The sequence below is a fragment of the Strongylocentrotus purpuratus genome, unplaced genomic scaffold (genome assembly GCF_000002235.5).
Source record: "Strongylocentrotus purpuratus isolate Spur 01 unplaced genomic scaffold, Spur_5.0 spur5_scaffold_7, whole genome shotgun sequence".
Classification (NCBI taxonomy): domain Eukaryota; kingdom Metazoa; phylum Echinodermata; class Echinoidea; order Camarodonta; family Strongylocentrotidae; genus Strongylocentrotus; species Strongylocentrotus purpuratus.
The window spans coordinates 881,766-900,684 of record NW_022145613.1 but is presented as its reverse complement, the minus strand read 5'-3'; the positions used below and the strand labels follow the sequence as shown (position 1 = coordinate 900,684).

The 18,919-nt window shown below is 36.1% G+C and overlaps 2 protein-coding genes across 3 annotated transcripts in view; one reads left to right on the top strand and one right to left on the bottom strand.

Annotated features, from left to right (window-relative positions):
* LOC115919834 overlaps nucleotides 1–13,831 on the bottom strand; it is a 63,373-nt gene extending 49,542 nt beyond the window's left edge. The window contains exon 1 of the mRNA XM_030974246.1: nucleotides 13,617–13,831. The gene's annotated coding sequence lies outside the window, so the exon portion shown is untranslated. The remainder of the gene's footprint in view (nucleotides 1–13,616) is intronic.
* A 276-nt stretch (nucleotides 13,832–14,107) lies between these two features.
* LOC115917904 (epsilon-sarcoglycan-like) overlaps nucleotides 14,108–18,919 on the top strand; it is a 72,999-nt gene continuing 68,187 nt past the window's right edge. The window contains exon 1 of one of the 2 annotated variants that reach the window (XM_030974248.1): nucleotides 14,108–14,206. In XM_030974248.1, the coding sequence (XP_030830108.1) occupies nucleotides 14,176–14,206 (31 nt within the window). In that variant the 5' untranslated portion in view covers nucleotides 14,108–14,175. The remainder of the gene's footprint in view (nucleotides 14,207–18,919) is intronic. The other variant, XM_030974249.1, reaches the window with a different exon arrangement.

The following is an 18,919-nucleotide window of genomic DNA, read 5'->3' as shown; positions in this document are numbered from 1 at the left end:
GAAGAACATGTAACTCATATTAACATGTACATGTATAAGCACAAATCATATGTTCAAAAGTAGGAGGGCGTTAACTTAGGGTTAAAGTATACCAGTTAACGCCCTCCTGGCCCTAAACACAAAGTCCAAACACATAATATTATATTTTGGTAAATGCAATACCATGAGAACCATATTCTTCAGAAGTTCTGTTTGAAATAAGAATATGAATGTATGAGAGTTTTCATTTAGTAGCCTTGAATTTGGAAATTAATATCATACCCTAACAGCTAATACGTAAATGTCTTTAGAAATCAAGCATATTTTTCCAGTGATAAATCAATTCAGGAATAGTGCTTAGTAGTACCAGTATGGTATGAAATAACAGTTTTGTCAGAACATAAAAATGTTTTATTCAATATCATTGATACACCAAACAGCTAGATATCCCAGGGGCTGTTGTTTCAAATGAGTACATAATGATCTTCTTCTTGACTCACTATGAGCAAGTCAATATACCAACCAAAGACAGAGTAAGATTATGAATCATCCTTCTGTGCAATAGAAATTTATCTCTTCTCTATAATCCTATTTTCAAATAAAATGAAGTAAAAGAATGAAATCTACGTCTGTACATGATTAGGCCTGATCGTGATTACTTCTGTATATGAACAGAAGATATTTCATCTGCTGGGAGCATATAGAAGAGCATTCAACTCAAATGTTCTTAAGATGATGCCCTTTCTGGTTCTGTGCAGACGATTTATCATCACACCAAGCAAAAAGAATAATACAACCCTGATTATAAATGTAGGCTTATATAATCAAACTGAACTCTGTCTCCTTCACGTTGATAAAGTTCAATCTATTCTGTACAGTGTTATTGGGCTACAATCTACTTTTATTGCATATTCTGCACTATACATGTAAATGTCCATACACGTACATGCCTTTACAACTGTACATTAACCTTTTTGCAAAGTACAGTACACATTACAATTCTTTAATGGAGTTCCTCATTCCACAGGACTATGCATTATAGAAAAATGGTAATTAGTCTAGATAGGCAGCCAACCAAGCAATAATTACTACATGTACATGTATTATAGCTGTGTATACATTTAGTTATTCTGAGTTGTAAAGCTTGTCAAACATTTGTACATGTCATGAGAAACGATAATATTTCCATCTGATTCTTGTATGAAATAACGTCATATGCTTTCCATATGCTGTTTGATCCTGCAGATGGACCATGATGGATCAATACACAGACAATGAGTGTTTTAAGAAAAAAACATATTCCAAGGTTTTAACCTTTTTTCCCCAAAATCTACCCAACAAACTGTTGTCCATATATCATTCGAATATTTTACACTGACATTATTACTCTGTCGATCAAATGTGATTTTGAATTTGATAAAAAATGTCATTGTGCACTACTGCCAGATATACTGTTGGAAGTAAACGTGAAGGCAAATGATACCTATTACAGGTCAAGATAATGAGGAGAATTGTCTAATTTAATCTGAAAATAGACAAAGTGAAATCTTTTGGTACGTGTTCAAACCTTTTAAAGCTCACAAGAGTAGGTCTAATAATTTCATAGCCTGTAAATTTTCACACCCTACTGCTGTTCATAACCTTTACAATAAATTAGACCCCAGTTTCCACCTAAGGGCCTTTTAATCAGTCCCTTTGAGAAGGAGATTATTAAAATCATACTTTTTTTATTACCTCTGCTCTGGCATGTAAAGGGAAGGCCAAGTAGTTTTCAACCATCATATTCATCTTGGAGGAAGCAGGCTGTCATAATTAATGGTGCTATTCAAGATTCTGTTGTTGTATAGGGGAGCTATGAAATTGATTAAGTACTAATTACAGACAATGAGCTCAAATCAATTACCCACAATTTGTTAGCATAATATAGGTTAACACTTCCCACAATAATAACTTTCAGAAACCAACATGCTATATCATCTGCTGAGAGCCAGAGGTGTGTAAACTCTTTATGAGACTACGCCCATTTATTAGCATCAATATCTGTTAAACCATACAAAAGGCATTCAAAAACTTAAAACTCCTTCACTGTTGCATAGAATGTAGATCATTTAAATAAATATTCAATTCCTTGTAGGGGCGGGCTACTGTTTTTGTTTAACATTGCCTGCATACAAGCCTAGACAACAATAGAGAAGGAGAGGAGTAATGATTATGTAACATGTTACATTTGTATCTCCTTGTTATGACCATGTATGACCTGTGAACCTGTGTATTTGCTCTAATCCCATTGTGTTAATCTGTTTAAAGAGAGAGGAAGAGGGGGAGAGAGGAAGAGGGAGAGAGATGGAACCCTCTTAACTGTTTACAGTTATGTACATAACAGTGATTGGTGTATCCTGTATAATATCATTATGAAGACAAGGTCAGTTTGTTAGATGAGAATAGACAAATATTCTAGGAAAATAGTTGACCTTTTTATAATCATATCCCGAACACTGGAAATAACAATTTTGTTTTGACTTCCGGGTATCACGGGCTAAGTAATAATATTTAGATAATCATAACCAATATAGACAAAACTTGCACTCTTTAAAATAACACACTAAAAAAGGTCTCAACCAAAGTGAACAACATGGTTTAAAATATTCTGTCAGTCTAGTGATATAATATGCTGTACACTATAACTTTCTTTACAAACATGTAAAAGCTTTGTGTGTATTTTTCCCTGCATCGATCAGAGTAAAAATCAATTTTTCAACAGGTTCAGATTAGACAGCTGTACAGATACCAAAACAACATCCCAGACTAACTAAATCCAATAGCCAAACACTTAGATAACAGCACCAAATACCATGATCTGTCCGAACTACATCTACATTATTCTTTGCTTTCATTATGTTATTATTATCTGGTTAAATTGCTCTTCCTTATTTTTTAATGTAAAGTGCATATAGTGAATTCTATGAATTATTAAGCGCTTTACTTACCATTATTATCATTATTTTAAGTAAGCCTATAATCACATGTAAAATCTATGTAGGCGAACATATAATCCTTATCCTAGGCCTATTCAGGCAAAGGCTTTATCTCTCAAAATCATTATCAAATTCATATAATGATAATTCAGAAACTGAAATCTAGAAAACTCCCTTGGCTTGTGACCAAATTCCATTCAAGATGAGTACATTCTTCATAATATTTGTCATTTTTATGCAAACAACTACCAATGCATTGAACCAGAGCAAAATATCCTTATTTGTAAGCTTTGTGTTTTGCAAAGGTGTAACCCAAAAGACATTCGACTTTGTTTTGTAATTTTGAATGGGAAACTCCCACCTTGGCCCAAATCTATTGTACAAGTACATGTACATATAGCCTATGGCTCTCCTGTCTTGACGTTAGTCCCACACACTCCAATTGGAGGTGGGCAAAGTTGGGTAAAATCTAATGGAAAGGAGAGTATATTTTGTCTTTTTAGCTTTTACATGTTTTCCCCCTACCCTTTTTATCTCTCAGTAAAGAATGATACATGTAGGTAATTATTCCTACCCCAAAACAATTACAAATTTGATTTCAATGACTTTTGTCAATGCTTATTGTTCTTATCTTAAACATCATTGAGAGAAGATTGTAATTCATATTCAGTGACGTACATATCTTTAGTTCTCTCCTCATCTCCCCGCTCCACAATTTTCCTTTACTTCTTTCTTCCCTTTATGAGTTTAATTGAGTTTTTTTTGTTGTTGTTGAATTATTGTTAAATAACGAAGTGTAAATATGATGTTTTTTATTTTTTAAATCAAATCTCTGTAAATCATGCATGCAATTCAGCCATTGGCTGCGATATGTTGATGAATAAATACCATACCTTACCCATGCATGAAATCCATCCACTGAAATAAATAAACCATTTTTTCTATGCGCTCAAGATTATACTTGTCATACATGTACTTGTCTTGCACTTATTTTCAAAGTACATTATACATGTCATATAGAGGGAAAGAGAGAGGGAGAGGGGAGAGAGAGAGAGGTTCACACAAAAGTCTTTAAGCTTAGTTCATGTTTTTATCGTTTTAAACATTGGGACCTTGCAGACGCATTTGTGGATACAAAAGTTAATTCAAAGTTACAAAACATGGCAGATCTTAAGGGTTATAGCGTGATAACTACGAGTAGCCGGGGGTGGGGGTGGGAGAGCAAGGGTCCTCACTCAAAGTTATATGCTGTGCAGGCTCAATTAGCTTTGATGTTGCGCTAACTTGTATTTATTAAAAATGAATGTTTTCCCGGGCTTGTAGTTAACTTTGAATACTACATGTAGCTGTTTTGGTCCTGCAAGAACCCTCTTCATCGTTAGTGGGTCGTTGATTATAACTTTGAGGTTTAAAAGTTTAAAAACTGAGACATTTCGGTGTGAACAACGCTAGATCAAGAGAGCAAAAGAGAAAGTATGCTACTCCTGAGCTAGCGGAGTTGGGTTATAATTGGCAATAGGAAGTAAGGCACCTCTTCTCAGCCTTCCGTTCAATGATTGACTGAAAGATGACAGCTACTGTCAAGGTCCCCCACGTTGTCAAACAGAAAGCAAGAAAATCAGGTAGTGGTGGAGAAAAGTAATCTCAAGATTGTTCCAATTGAAGAAGAAGTTAAAGAAAACAAGAAAGAAGAGGCAAGAAGATTCTGAGAAAAGACTGTATGCGATTCCAGGCTCTACATGGGAACTAAATTGGTATACCATTAACTTAAATACTTTTGTAATAAGAAAATTGTCACAAAATACAAATTATTATATTGTATCTTTATTGAACTGCATATTTAGTTTATGTGAAAGCTTACGATTCTACCATAATGTACATGCAATTGTACACGTAGATCTTCAAGGAGGAGTTTACCTACATGTACTAGTAAACATTGCCTTTATCCAACATAATAACCAAGCATCTATCAATCAATACAATATCAAAGAGTAGACCAATTTTCCTTACAAGTACCTCCATAAGGTAAAGTCCAAAGTGTATAGGTACATGTACGTAATACAGTACACACAAAGTATTAAAGGTATATTCATGTATCGTGCGACATGTACTATACATGTTTGTAAGTATTTGTTGAATAGAAATACAGCGAAGCAAATAGGCATGAAGTACAAATAGTTGAAAGAAGAGATTTGTCTTATCTGACCTGTGTAAAGTCCAAACAGAAAGGGAGAAAGAGAGAAACTGGGACATTTTATGTACCATGAATCTCCATGTATAAGACACACTTTTTCCTGCCCCCAAAAATTCTTAAGTCAGAGATGACAACAAAAACAAAAAAAATCTTTTTCTGGGCCCCAAAAATAGGGGTGCGTCTTATACACTGAGATTTACGGTAGTGTTCTATTAACAACAGAATGGGAGCTAATGGACACTGCCAACAACAGAAGTAAAAATATACTCCAAAAAATATCAATACTAAAAAGTAGCAGCTTGTGTCTGATTTTTAGGGATTATACAGTAGAAAGATGTTCCATGTATTGTATACCCTATCTGTAACTTCTGTACAGGTAGATCATCTTAGAGATTACTTTAAACATGAATTATTCTTGAGGACTACAGGCCTGAGGATGCCTGAGGAGGCCTGAGGGGTGCATGGGAATGCAAGGATATCAGTCATCTAGATGAGAGCGATTAAAACACTGATGGTGTGAAGAATGTGCTAATTCTGTCTCATTCAACTCTCTTGACAATTTAGAGGATTCTCAGAAATATCCTAGCTGCATGGGATGAACTCATTCTAAATTAGGCATGACACACAGAAAGCAATAAGAAAAGAAAGTCAGGAAAAGACATGTGGTCCAGGGGGCCAGCACCCATATTGTTTGAAAGGGCACTACTCCCCTATATTCTTTTAAACTATCTTTTGAAAACAAAAACATTTCTGGCGTATCAATCAATTAAATAATACAGTTCAAAATTAGCTATTTTAGGAAGCTTTTGCTAAACATAGTATAATGAGGTAATAAACTGAAGATTAGATGACAGAGCACAATCTTTATGTCAAGAACATGACTTGGAGTTAAATCTATGAAATGTCAAGAAGATGACTTGGGAGTTAAATCTACGAAAATGTTGGTTTAAAAAGTTTAGAAATAATATATATTGTGCGAGTTTAGTGCATGACGTAATTTTCTATACACTTCTTCAATGATCGTTTCTATCTAGTATCTATAAATGTTAAATATATTACCCAGCAGATATCATCCTAACACAATTCACACAATCAAATGGCCAAATTCTATCCCTGATGTCCTATCGAACTTGACCCAACACCTAACGTTTACACCTATGGTGTTTCCCCCATTTCCCCTCGAGGAGGCGAGTTGGCTCAGTCGGTAAAGCGTCCGACTGTCGAACCAAAGATCCCGGGTTCGACTCCCACCCAGGTGGATGACTGAAGCCTGCGTTGGGTGTTAACGTGCCCCTTTTCTTGGTCATAGACGCAGGTTATGTCAAGTGGAAAACACTCAGTCCCTCGGATAGGACGTTAAATGGAGGCCCTGTGTAGAGAAGAGTCACTACCTTTGCACGTTAAGAACCCACTGCACTATTCGTATAAGAGTAGGGGGAAACCCCGGTGTAGTGGTCCACCTGCACACACCCCCAGTATAGTACGATAATACTCTGTAAAGAGGTCTGTACTCAAAAGGAAGAAGAAGAAGAAAGGGTCAGAGTTCGTCTTTGTTATTACTTCTCACAACTGGAGAGTCCGATTTGAATAAACAAAATTACCCTTTCAGCTTCCCAGTCAAGTATGGTAATTGGTACACTGTACCTTAAACATCATTATACAAATTTCATAATTCTATGGAAAGATTATTTTCTTTGCATATGGAACTGGGTAAAGGAGAAACATCATTCCTTATGGAAATATAAGTCACTAATATAAGATGATCATGAATTTCTAATTAAAAAAGAAAAGAATCATTTCATACTGATATCTTATAAAACACATTTCATCTGTTTAGAGCCAGAAGGGCATTAACTTAAATATTTATAATAATAATAATAATAATATTTAATTTTTATATAGCGCTTAATACAAAGGTCTCTAAGCGCTTTACAAATATACTATTACCCCGCTCATTGGATTCAGTGCTTGCCCGCACACACAGATAACCTCCTTCCCAGTTCAAACAAAACAATTTACTGGTAGGGCCTACATGAAAGTACAGTAATACTGAAAGGAAATCAATCTTTAAGTACTTTTATGAACAATTTTCATTCTGGAACTATGAGCAAGGTGATTTGCTTTTCTCCCTTTGAATTAGAGGCTAACTTAAAATGACTAATATTACATAAATACATGTACATGTACCAGGACAATAACCCTGCAACGTACAAAGATAAAATAGTTCACAATGATAAGAATTATCTCAATGGCATTACATTGATGGACAGGAAGTTTTAAGAGTACCCCCTCCATCTTAATTTCCCATTGCCTTCCTATACGCATTGTATACTTCCTTTACAAGCTACATGAGTGCATGAGGCACACATCATGCACATGCTGTGAAAACATAATGTAACTAACTCACTAAAAAAAATTCTCATTTTCATTTAACATGTATTTTTGATGGGTTTAGTCTTAATTTTTTAAGGTTAAGTAGTGTACAGGATAAGTGCCGCCATAGAATCACTGCAGGTCATAAAAGTTGCATACAGTACGTGTGTAGATGGAAAAAAATCTGGCATAAACTATTAGAAAAGAGTAAGAGAATGATGTGCTATTTATAAACATGTATAATGGGATAATTTGATATCAAACTAAATAACATTAAAAACTAGCTGTTAGCAACTGATTGAGGATTGTTATAAGTTTGCCAACTTGGCCCCAGATCAATTTTCACAAATTCAAAGCAAACTAAGAGACTTTGAACAAGTGGGGCTCTTCAAAACAATTCCTCCGACAGGTACATGTAAGATACATGTAGAAAATCAAAATCCAAACTCCCTTCTAAGTTCTTATCCTTCTATTTGAAGATGCATATTTTATGGATGTCTGGTTTTATAACTTGTCTTTTCTTGCTGCAAATTGGTTTTGATTTTCAAGTCTTTATTGTTTCCTTGGGATCACAAGATTCTCAATGTTACCACTTGTCCATAATTTTACAGTATACACCTGTAAATATTTTGATCATGATGCAAAAGATACATTAAAGTATGCTGTACTGAGTCTGAGAGATTTCTTTCCAGCCCTTTCATCATCCACTTCTAAGTTTTGATCTAGTTTCTGAAAGGAAGCCAAAGGCATATTTCTGGCCACAATCCTCAATCCTACTTGAGAGGATCACTCTCACAACTCTCCCATAGGTATACAATAGGAAGTTACACCTTGTCACAGAGCTAGTGCAGGGTAATGCAATGTCCTACATTGTATTATCTACACAAATATCTTTTACAAGCATGGTTTACTGGGAAAAACCTCTTGAAAAGCAGAGCAGAGAAAAAAATAAGACTCAACTTAATACGTTTTCCAGACGAGAAGTCATCAAATGGTACATGTAAAATGTTATTGATACGGTCACTACTACATGTAGCTGTGTCATATTAAAAGGTTCACATGAGAAGTATTAAGATTCCCATATTTGATGATCTTGATTGTCTGATTTCACTCAAAGTTCCTTGTGATCATATTTGGGTTTCCTTCTTGCCATGGACCTTTCTCATACATCCTTGGTATACTGTACATTGTATGATAGAGAGACAGTAGTCTAAGCCTACAATAAAACAAGAAATATGCTGGTTACATTAAATAAGAAATACAGAATTACGATTCAATCAAACCTAATAAATTTGTAACATACGATGTAGTACTAAACCATATCAACAACCGAACAACGACTTGTGAAGATGATTGTTATAAAAATTATAACGAGGTCATAATTCATTCCCCTAATCACATTTAATCACCCATTTCCAGTGCAAAGCATGCAAGGCCGTAGTAAAAGGCGTCAATTACTTACAAACATTTATCCTGCAAAGAGGAAATCAACTTGTGACTAGCTGCCGTCGCTATGGTTACGATCGAGGCCAAAGTGTGACAAAAATGTGTACATTCCATCTCCTTTCAAATGTCAACAGACTTCATATGAAATCAACAGCACTTTCTCATACATTGGGACCTTTTCTATCAGTTCAATTGAAAGGAAATGAGCTTGAATTGGCATTTATGGCAAAATTGAGATTGTGAGGCCTGATTTCTGTTATCAAAATACTACAGTTGATATACAAGGTGCATCTATTTTTTCTCTTTTGATATGGGCTCTGAGTTGCCAAAGCTACACAACTGTGTGTGCTGACCTACAATTGCACCTGGTATTCATTCAAAATGTTGAAACTTGAAAGCTACATTGTGTACATGTACGTAGTAAGTTTTGAAATCATTAGTTTGGTAAAACACTGCTTGAAAGGCAGTTGAATAATTTGGGAAACCTGAAGAGAACTATTAAAAGATTTAGGGGAGTTCAACATTATCTAGATTAGTAGTACAACTGTTACTCCGACAAAAACAAATCAAAACATGAATTCACTAGTCAGCAACATCTGCAAATGTATAGGCCTATAAAAGGGTAAAAGTGCAAGAATCAAATTGCATTACCCAAGAATATGACCAAATCTAATTCATATAGAATGACCATATCTCACAAGCTTCCTATATATGCCGCATCCATTTGGCCTTTAAAAAATAATATCCTAAGTGACTTAAGTATTCCTAAATGGATTACAGAGTGTAACACCAGATGCTGGGGACATTTTCATTACAGAGGAAATTCCTCCTGGCTCCATTAGCCCCTGTGTATGTGTTCTCATGGTGGTTGTAGTACATTTGTCATATAAATGTATATTGTATCTCATATACTTTGCATTTTGTTTGCTTACATTAAAGCAAGTAAGAGAAATTCATATAAATATGTAATGTAGTAAATTTTCCACATTAATAGGGTCTGCTTGTAAGCAGATCAAACAACAAAATTACTAGATCATCCAACCAAAACTTGTATAATAAGAGTAGGAGCCTAAAAGCTTAGCAGATTGTGGCCACGGCCATGCATTCCTGTCTGTATTGTTATGCTAATTGCTACATGTCATACACAGGACACATAATAGTTTGGGCGAAGAATTAATACTGGGTGGATCTGAGAGGCGAAAAATGTGTTGGAAACTAACAGAATTTGTTACAATGGCTTTTACATGTACATGTAAACATACTTGTACAACTTTACTGCACATGTAGGCTAAGTACTGTACAAATATGAGAAATTGTAATGAAATGATTTAATAACTTTAAGCAAATTGTCTGTACTTCAACAAGCATATCTACAGTATTAACAATATATATCATCTATCATTCTAACAGAGTGGACTTCAGTAAATTCTAGTATGTACATGTGAAGTGTATGCTGAAGTATACATGTAGCTGAAGCTGAAGTATTCACAATAAGAACACTTACATGTCTATATGCCTACTATTAAAAGCTAACTGTGTATACATTTGGCTGAAAGTTCAGTCGTAACATTTCGCTGGTTCAATTAGTACACAGCAGGATCTCACTCGCATGCATTACAACATTCACACGTGTAGTGCACAATTAATTGGTAATATAAAGGTTAAACACTGACTGCCAAAATAATATTGGCAGAGAGAACACACCTTGGGAGATTTGACCTATTTTAAGCCAACTGCCAAAAAAGTGGGCCAAATTTGTTGGAGTATTCTGAACTAGTCAAACGACCACCACACCCAGGAAATACTCCCAACCCAAGCAACAGCTCTCTAATCTCAAACCTCAGCTCAGGCAGGTACATATAGATAGGATTATAGGTAGGTAGGTAGTATGAAATAACATATAAAGCCATCATTGATCCAGAAGAAATCATGTTCTTCACTGTACATAGCAAAGTCAGGTGGCTATGCGAACGAATGCATACAGTACTGGTGCTCACACATACTGTACACAGTATGATCTGGCGACAATTGCTATAGATTCTATATATCATTCCTGTTATAGGCCTACATATACATGTACATGTTCCTGTAGGGCTAGAGTTATTAGTTTGGTACAGGGTGAAGTGAAGAATGTATGACATTCACAAAATTAGAAGAGGAACAGTGTAGAGTCAAGTGATACTTGACGACTTCCTATCTAATTACTCATCAATACAGTGTGAGCTCTTCCCTTAGTAAGTGTGAATTTTTCATGGGACTATTAGTGGCTGCCGCTAATTAGATTAATTTCACGTCGAGATCCTGTTGCCCTAAATGTAGAAACCATAGACATTCATCACCTTTCATTCGTCCATTATGGCTTTATTAATTGTTGGAAACTGGATAATTTATAACCTCAATATTCATTAAGGATATAAAGAAAAGATCTGGTAAATAATAAATACATGTATATACTAGTTCTTGACTTTATACCTCAGGAAGTAGCAGTGGTATACATTACTTTGTTTATGTACATGTAGCACAAGCCTAGAGCAGTCATGTCAAAGGGGGAGGGGTGGGAGTTGGAGTGGGGACAGTCTTACTACCAGTATGTGGATGAATGATGCAAAATGCCATCAATTTGGGCAAGTTTATAGGAGGGTTGTGTATTATCTTCCCATTTATCCCCTCCTCTCACTTTCTTTCTTTCTTTCTTTCTTTCTCTCTTTTAATTAATTGTTGGGGGGAGGAGCATTTGATTGGAGGGACATGTGTCAACCTGCTCCCTTGCCACTCACCCCCCCCCCCCACCCCCTCAATGTTATTCCACTGTACTATAATATGGGCTACTATATTAGTCTGATATAAATCATCCTACATGTACATGTACTTTCAAAGGCTAATTACACACCAATGAATTGTTAAGACAGGGTGTTCACTTAGTGGATCACGGAAATAAGAATTGTAAAGTGTGTAATCTGAACCACATGTAACCCCGTTACCTGCAGCAAATAGACCTCATTCTTCTTCGTCTTGACACTCAAACACTACTAGTGTACACAACAGGGCAGGGGATGTAGTTTGCATGCAAATCCTTTTGCATATTTCTTTTTTAAAACCATCAAATCAGAAAATTCAATAAAGAATCTATTATGTCATATACGTACTTTACTCGTTTTACCATACAGAAATAATCACATCATACTACATACTTACTTTTTCCTTTAATTTTACAAACAATGACAAAAAATAATATTGATATCCTTGAATATTTATAGTTTCTTGAAACTGGGAAGTATATTGTTCAAGCAAGAACTTAATAGAGTATGGGGGTGAATAGAAACTGAAAGAAGTGCACTTTATATTGTGTGCTCATGACTACAGTGTAATCATATGAAGTGGTTTCATCTTCTTGTACCTTAGAAACGAGCAAGGCTGAAGAGGGAGAGAGAGTGCTGTATTAATAGGAGCGTTGCCAATTCAAGGCAAGTTGCTGATAGACGCCGTCTGTTGCGATGTTTATACTGCGTCTCACAGGAGGGAGGAAAACAAAACATGAACATGACATGGACAGGTAGCAAGCAGTACATGACATGTTGACATAGTTCTCCCCTTCTCTTGTAGTATACATGTACACTGTATGCAACATGAAATTGAATGTATTGGGAGTTGTCCTCTACTGACATTTTCTTTATTTCTCACTGCCTCCCATCCTAGTTTGGCTGCACATTGACAGTCATAGAATTTACGTTTTATTTTCTTGTTATTGTTTTTCACCACCTAATGTTTTCAAATAATTTTCTTCAAGTATATAGATTGAATTCTATCTGTGATCCATTGTTTGCACTAACATGATTTTGCAACCAGATTCAGCATAAATACATATTGTAATTGAAAATAATATGTTTTGGACACATATTGATTTTAAAGATGAAGTTGAGTTCTGGTCATGCGATTGCATTGTGAAAGAAATGGTGTGAATTCGATCAGAAAAGGTTGATCATGTAGCATATAAGTATTGGTGAGTAAGGCAAGGTTCTGGAATCATTGAAATGATAAGAAATCTGGCCAAGTCTTGGTAAAGTTACGAGCACTTCACACAGAAAGATGTAGGGTCTATGGGACTACACGAACACGTGGCATAAAAAATCTGTCCCAATTTTTACAATGTTACATGCCATATTTATTTAGAATATGTAGGCATTTGAAGAGCCATACTTCTCAGGGAACATGGTTTATCTGATGTTCTCCAAATTTGCATAATAACAATGATATTGCTCACAACTCTTCCCAGATCTCAACCTTCTCTTTATTTAAGTTTGAACTTCATTTATTGCATTTACCAGTCATCAATTTAATGTTTGAATCAATACATAGTCTACACTGTTTGATTATCAAAAATATACCAACATCTAAATAAATTCCACTTTTTCAATTTATGCCACCATGCCATTCATGATTCACGGCCATCCATTCATTCTTTCTTACATTACACTGCACTGCATTGAGGCAATAACTTCAATGCCAAAGGCAAGCCAGACAACACCAAAGCTTCGGGAGGCTGTGGGGGTGTGTGTGAGAAACTCTGATCCTCATGCAGCAAGTGTGTGCATATTCCCATTCATCTATTGTGTGGATTTGCATTGCAAAACAATCTCAGTTCTTCTTACCTAAATTTATGCCTTTATTTGGAACGAGACTGAGAAGGTGAGCCAGGAAACCTAGGTTTATCTCCAGATATTGATCCGAGTAGACTTCGTTACAAGCCAAAAGGTAGCACAATATTTAAAAAATCTCCGTCAAAATCCTGGAAATCCTGTTCGAAAATAAATGCGCATTTCGTAACCTTCCTTCCGTGTATTCTTGCTACCATTTTGTGACAGATCAAACACCACATGTATGATACACGCATGCGCGATGTTTCGGGGTCATCCCCGGGCCAGCAGAGTCCAATCTATTACGAAGGGGTGGTATCTTCTCAATAATGCATAATTTTTAATTTTTACTTATCTATAATGCATAATAACATTTTTAAATATTTTTAATAAAATTTCTTTTAAGTATTAACAAGATTTTGCTCTCTAAATTTAGTTTTGATGAGTTAAGTGGATAATTGTAAACAGACTTTACCCCTATTTCCCAATCGATCCTTCTGTAAAAGGTAAATAAGCAGTTGCAGGTGAATGAAGATAGGATAAATGGGCGATTACTGACGTGAAAATTCGAAAAATGGAGGTGAAAACAAGCTCATATTTCATCGGTAGGTGTATAGTTTCGATATTCCTAAATATTGTGTTCTTTGCCTTCTTTTTCCATCTATTTATTCATGTAGTATTTAGTTATTTCGTGAAATTAGGCATGCACACTACTGTATGGTCATGAACAGTGTTTGGAGCATCTGCCGGTACCGTGTATTCGCATAGGCCTGGTGCAGCGGCCTGGGTTGATTCCCGAATGTGTGTGGATGCTATTGACTATTGTCTATTCTACACTACAAACAGTACATGACTATAATACTCTACTTCTTCATTTTGTTTTTCTGTTGAATGCTCTAATGCAGAGATGCAAAAATGTGATTTATCACTTTATTATGTCAACATGTAAACACGAATAATCCAGCTTCTGCTGCTTTTCATGTAAAATGACAATTAGATCTAGATCTAGAGTAAAGGAGCCGGTAATCGGCCAGCTCCAGTTTTCGGCCGATTGGTTGGATGCAAGGTAAAATCACTCTAAAATACATCGCATGATAGCATAACACATATCCCACACATACCATACCATGCCAGTGTCACTGAAGAACCACATTTGCAATGGAAAATATATCCTAAAATATCACATTTTAGCGATGTAATCGCCGGTCCCGCTACCCAAATCTGAAAAATCGAGTATCTTACGCGTGTCTGTAAGAAATATGGGTACCATAAAATGAGCTTTATTTCAAGTATTTTTCAGATTTAGAGCCCGATTTTGTGCTAGTCGCAAGCTCAAAAGTATCTCATCGCATGTATTAAATCAATGCAGCCGCACACCGCGACGCACACACGATATCTCTGTCTAATTCAGATTCCAACTTCCGATCACCGCTGTGCCTGTCTTCGGCCAGGCGAGCACCAGGGAGCTCCGGCGTGGGATACCTGCTCCGCCCGCTTGTGCTGTACATCAGCGCGGAAACGCACGGCGCGCGCGAGCGCTTCCTATTGACTTTGTACATGCGGCCGTAAACTGAAACGCTCGGCCGATAACTGGCTCCAAAACAGTGAAAATTGAAATGAATATTGTCATGGCAATTCGTGATTTTTTTCTGGGATTCTTTTTTTGTTTAAATAATAATAATATTTGCTTCATGATTTGAACAAGAAATGATAATAAATAGGAAGTAAAGAGTCCTAAAAATAGGATTTTGTCTTAAGTGGCCGAAAACGGGCTCCTTTACTCTAGATCTATGACTATGATGCATGTATTTTAAAATTACATAATAAACCATTAATTGAATTGAATTCTTCTTCTTCTTCTTCCTCTTCTTCCTCCGTAAATGCTACTTCATACAACAAAGATTACGCACTGCAGTGTGGTGTGTGCCATGTCCAAAATTTGTGTAGGTCTCAACCCAGGTGCAAAATATATATATACAGTGATGTGCTGTTAAAAATCCAGAGAAAGAAAGTTCACAGTGTCCTTCTTGAATTGATTGCAAACGAGTTACATTTGTTCTTTTCTATTGGTATGACAAAAATCATTAACTGTAAGAAACAGGTATTCTTGTTTAGCTTCGCCTTGGAACTAAGATTAAGAATAGATACCAAGATTGCACATAAAAATTTAGCTTTTATTAGTGCATGCGCATTACGCTCATCCGATCTCAGCCTTATTTTCCTAAATTGGCACCTACAAGGGCCCTTCTTATTGGCTATCACTGGCTACCATTCGCTCAATGTTAAGATATTGGTGTGAGGAGAAAGCTTGCGATTTCCCGTTTGATTATTATTATTATACCAAAATCATGATATTTCAGTCAAACCTCTTTTTGTTTCGATTTTTTCAGCATCCTAAATCAGTAAATGGGTTAGGTATTTCACTTAAGTTTAAGTCTGACATACCTTTTTATTTAAGTTAGAAAAATTTTCATTTTCGTCATATTTAAGGTACAAACTTGCAAGTTGTACTGAAATGTTTGTTGATATTTCTATTTATGTGTGTACCTACATATATGCTGAGTGTGCCTCATTTACATGTACACTGTATGTGTAAAGTGCGTCACCTGTTAAAGCATGACATCTAAGTGTGTTATGTAATATTATGTATTGGCATTGCCGTTGCGCTTAAGTTGCATTTAAGTTGCGCTTGAGTGAAGTAGGCCTTCTCTCACTTAAAATCGAAGCTACTCAAGCGGATCGGCCAATGGGAGCATGTTTTCTAAATGTACAGCGCTCAATGCGTAAAGTTCTACATAGATTGGCTAGAAGTAGAAGTAGAACTACAGTACTTGATACTTGATGAGGTAATCCGTGAAGCAGCTTTTCCAAGCTATACTGGGATGGGATGTGTTGTGACAGCAGGTGAAGGTGCAGACAACAAAAGGTGTACAATTTCTTTATAACAGTGCAAGTAAGAAGAGAAAAAGTTGTACTGTAAGCTCTGTTTTCTAATTTCTATGACACCTAGCCTGGAAGATTCCCGGGGAGAGAAAATGTTACACTGTACGCTCCCTCTCCTTTATGGCGCCTAGCCTGGAAGATGCCCAGAACTTGTAGGAGAGAAAACAGTAGAATACAGAACTTGTAGAAGACTGAACACCTCATCATCATCATCATCATCATGATACAAGGAGAGGTAGATCCTGTAATCCTCGGTCACTTCTTCAGGGTTGGTTAAGTTCTAGAGGTTAACACCTGCTAGAAAAGATCTTCCCACTCCAAGGCCAAGGGCGAGATCTTCACAAAATCCTCACTGTTACCCAGCTCCATTCTCCTCCCTTATTATTAAACTATATGATGAACTGAAATTAGCAAAACTAATTTTTTTTCTACAAGATCCGGGGCGGCGGAGGAGGGGGGGGGGGTACTCAGATGTGGTTTAAACGTGGGTGTGCCGCTGAAGCCTCGAACCGCCTACCCACTTTTAAGGGTCATTTAGGGGGATTTTTCTTGAAGTAAAGCCTTTTTTTTCCTTCAATCTTTGAGGTGTAGTTTGAAAATTTTGAAAAATCGGACCCATGTTTAGGGATATTTTTGTTAAAATGAGACCCAGGTTTAGGTATTTTTTGTGAAAAAGTGACCCATTAGAATGGCACACCCCTATATGTCTTAATAAGTGAGCTAGGGTGTCGTTCCGATCTTCCGATCCGATAAAAGCCCCAATTCGATTTTCCAATCTTTTTTGTCTGACCGTAATATACTAGTAGTAGTACAGCATTTATTGTGATGCTGAATATGTTGCAGCTGAATTGCATTGGGGCTATATGTGTCTGTCAGATCATTGCATGATAAACATCAAAAACTACACAAGCACGTTCTATTCGTGATCTTACTTGCAGCTAGTATGTATTGCATGAACTTCACTCGACAACTGTTACATAGATACGAGGATTGTTGCGAGTTTGCAACGCGATTTAAGAAAATTACTCTGTTATACATACAGAGCTATCGGTGACCGCAACTTGCGATGGGACACTTGCGATGGGACACTTGCGACTCACAAAAAATATTTTATCTAAAACTGAAAATTTCTTTAAATACAGCCCAGGTTTTGGTACTATGTTGCCTTACAGACACACTTAAGAGATGTGCATTTTCAAAATTTAGCAGCGGGACTGTCGGTAAGATCGCTGAAATGTGACATTTATTGATAGTTATTTTCATTGCTTCTATATGTGATATGCTATGATGCTGTGCATTATAAGATGATTCTGCAATGGTATGTTTTTTTTAATCAATCAGAAGTGGATTTTTTTTGTACATCAGCAGAATATAAAAAGAGGGAGGAGGAGAGAAGAGAATAAGGGTTTTACAAATTTTATTTGAATGACTTTTTGCAATTTGCAAACTATATTACGTTGACTTTTTTTAAATAGCTTTCAAAAGACATTTATTTGTACTTCCTTTCAAATGAAGAAAAGAAAATGAGTCAATAGCACTGTAATGGAAGTCAAGTTTCATATTGGTATTTGTCCCCTGCCATAGAAATGACAAAAATGGGAAAATCACAGTATCAGTATGGATGTACTACATGACTCACTGAAGTGAGTTACTTGGCCTATTCAGATAATATGAAATGCTGCCATCTCTTGTTCAGGTAAGACTCTGGTTAAGCTGACAATTCTCTGTCACCTCACATAGATATCCATCAAAAGAACTTTTGTACCAATAACCTGGGCCTCTCTTTGCTTCCTTCCTTCCCCCACCTATGAAAGTCATGATTAGATTATGTGCTTCATGTTTGTTACTCTTTCTCATATCCTGACTCTCAACTGTGAACCAAAGTAGTTTTATTTCAGGAGAGGCTTAAGGGTAGGGGATGGGATCAAATGATTAACCAATATAACTATTCTTCAAGAAGCACTAAAACCTCTTTTTTTTTCAATCATTATCATCCTCCATGCTATCAATTTATTTCTCTTCAATAAATGCATCCATACACATTTTTTCAAAAGGTATTGAGATGAACATGGGATAAGAAAAAGAAAACCACGTCTGTTGCAATCTGTACGGGTCGAAAGGGAAACCGAAGTACAGAAGCAGCATAGTCAGAAATAAACCTGTCAAACTCAATTATCCTTGAGAAACTCTTCTTCCAGGCATATTATCTTTTTTCTCTATCCATTTCCTTAATCATGTCATTTCTATTGACAAATGGAGGAAAGGGGCATTTTGAAAATGTTTCAGTAGATACAGCATGTAAGTGGATACAGGCCTTACTGATATGACCACATCTATTATTTGTCCATTTGAGATTGATGTGTTTGATGATCTTG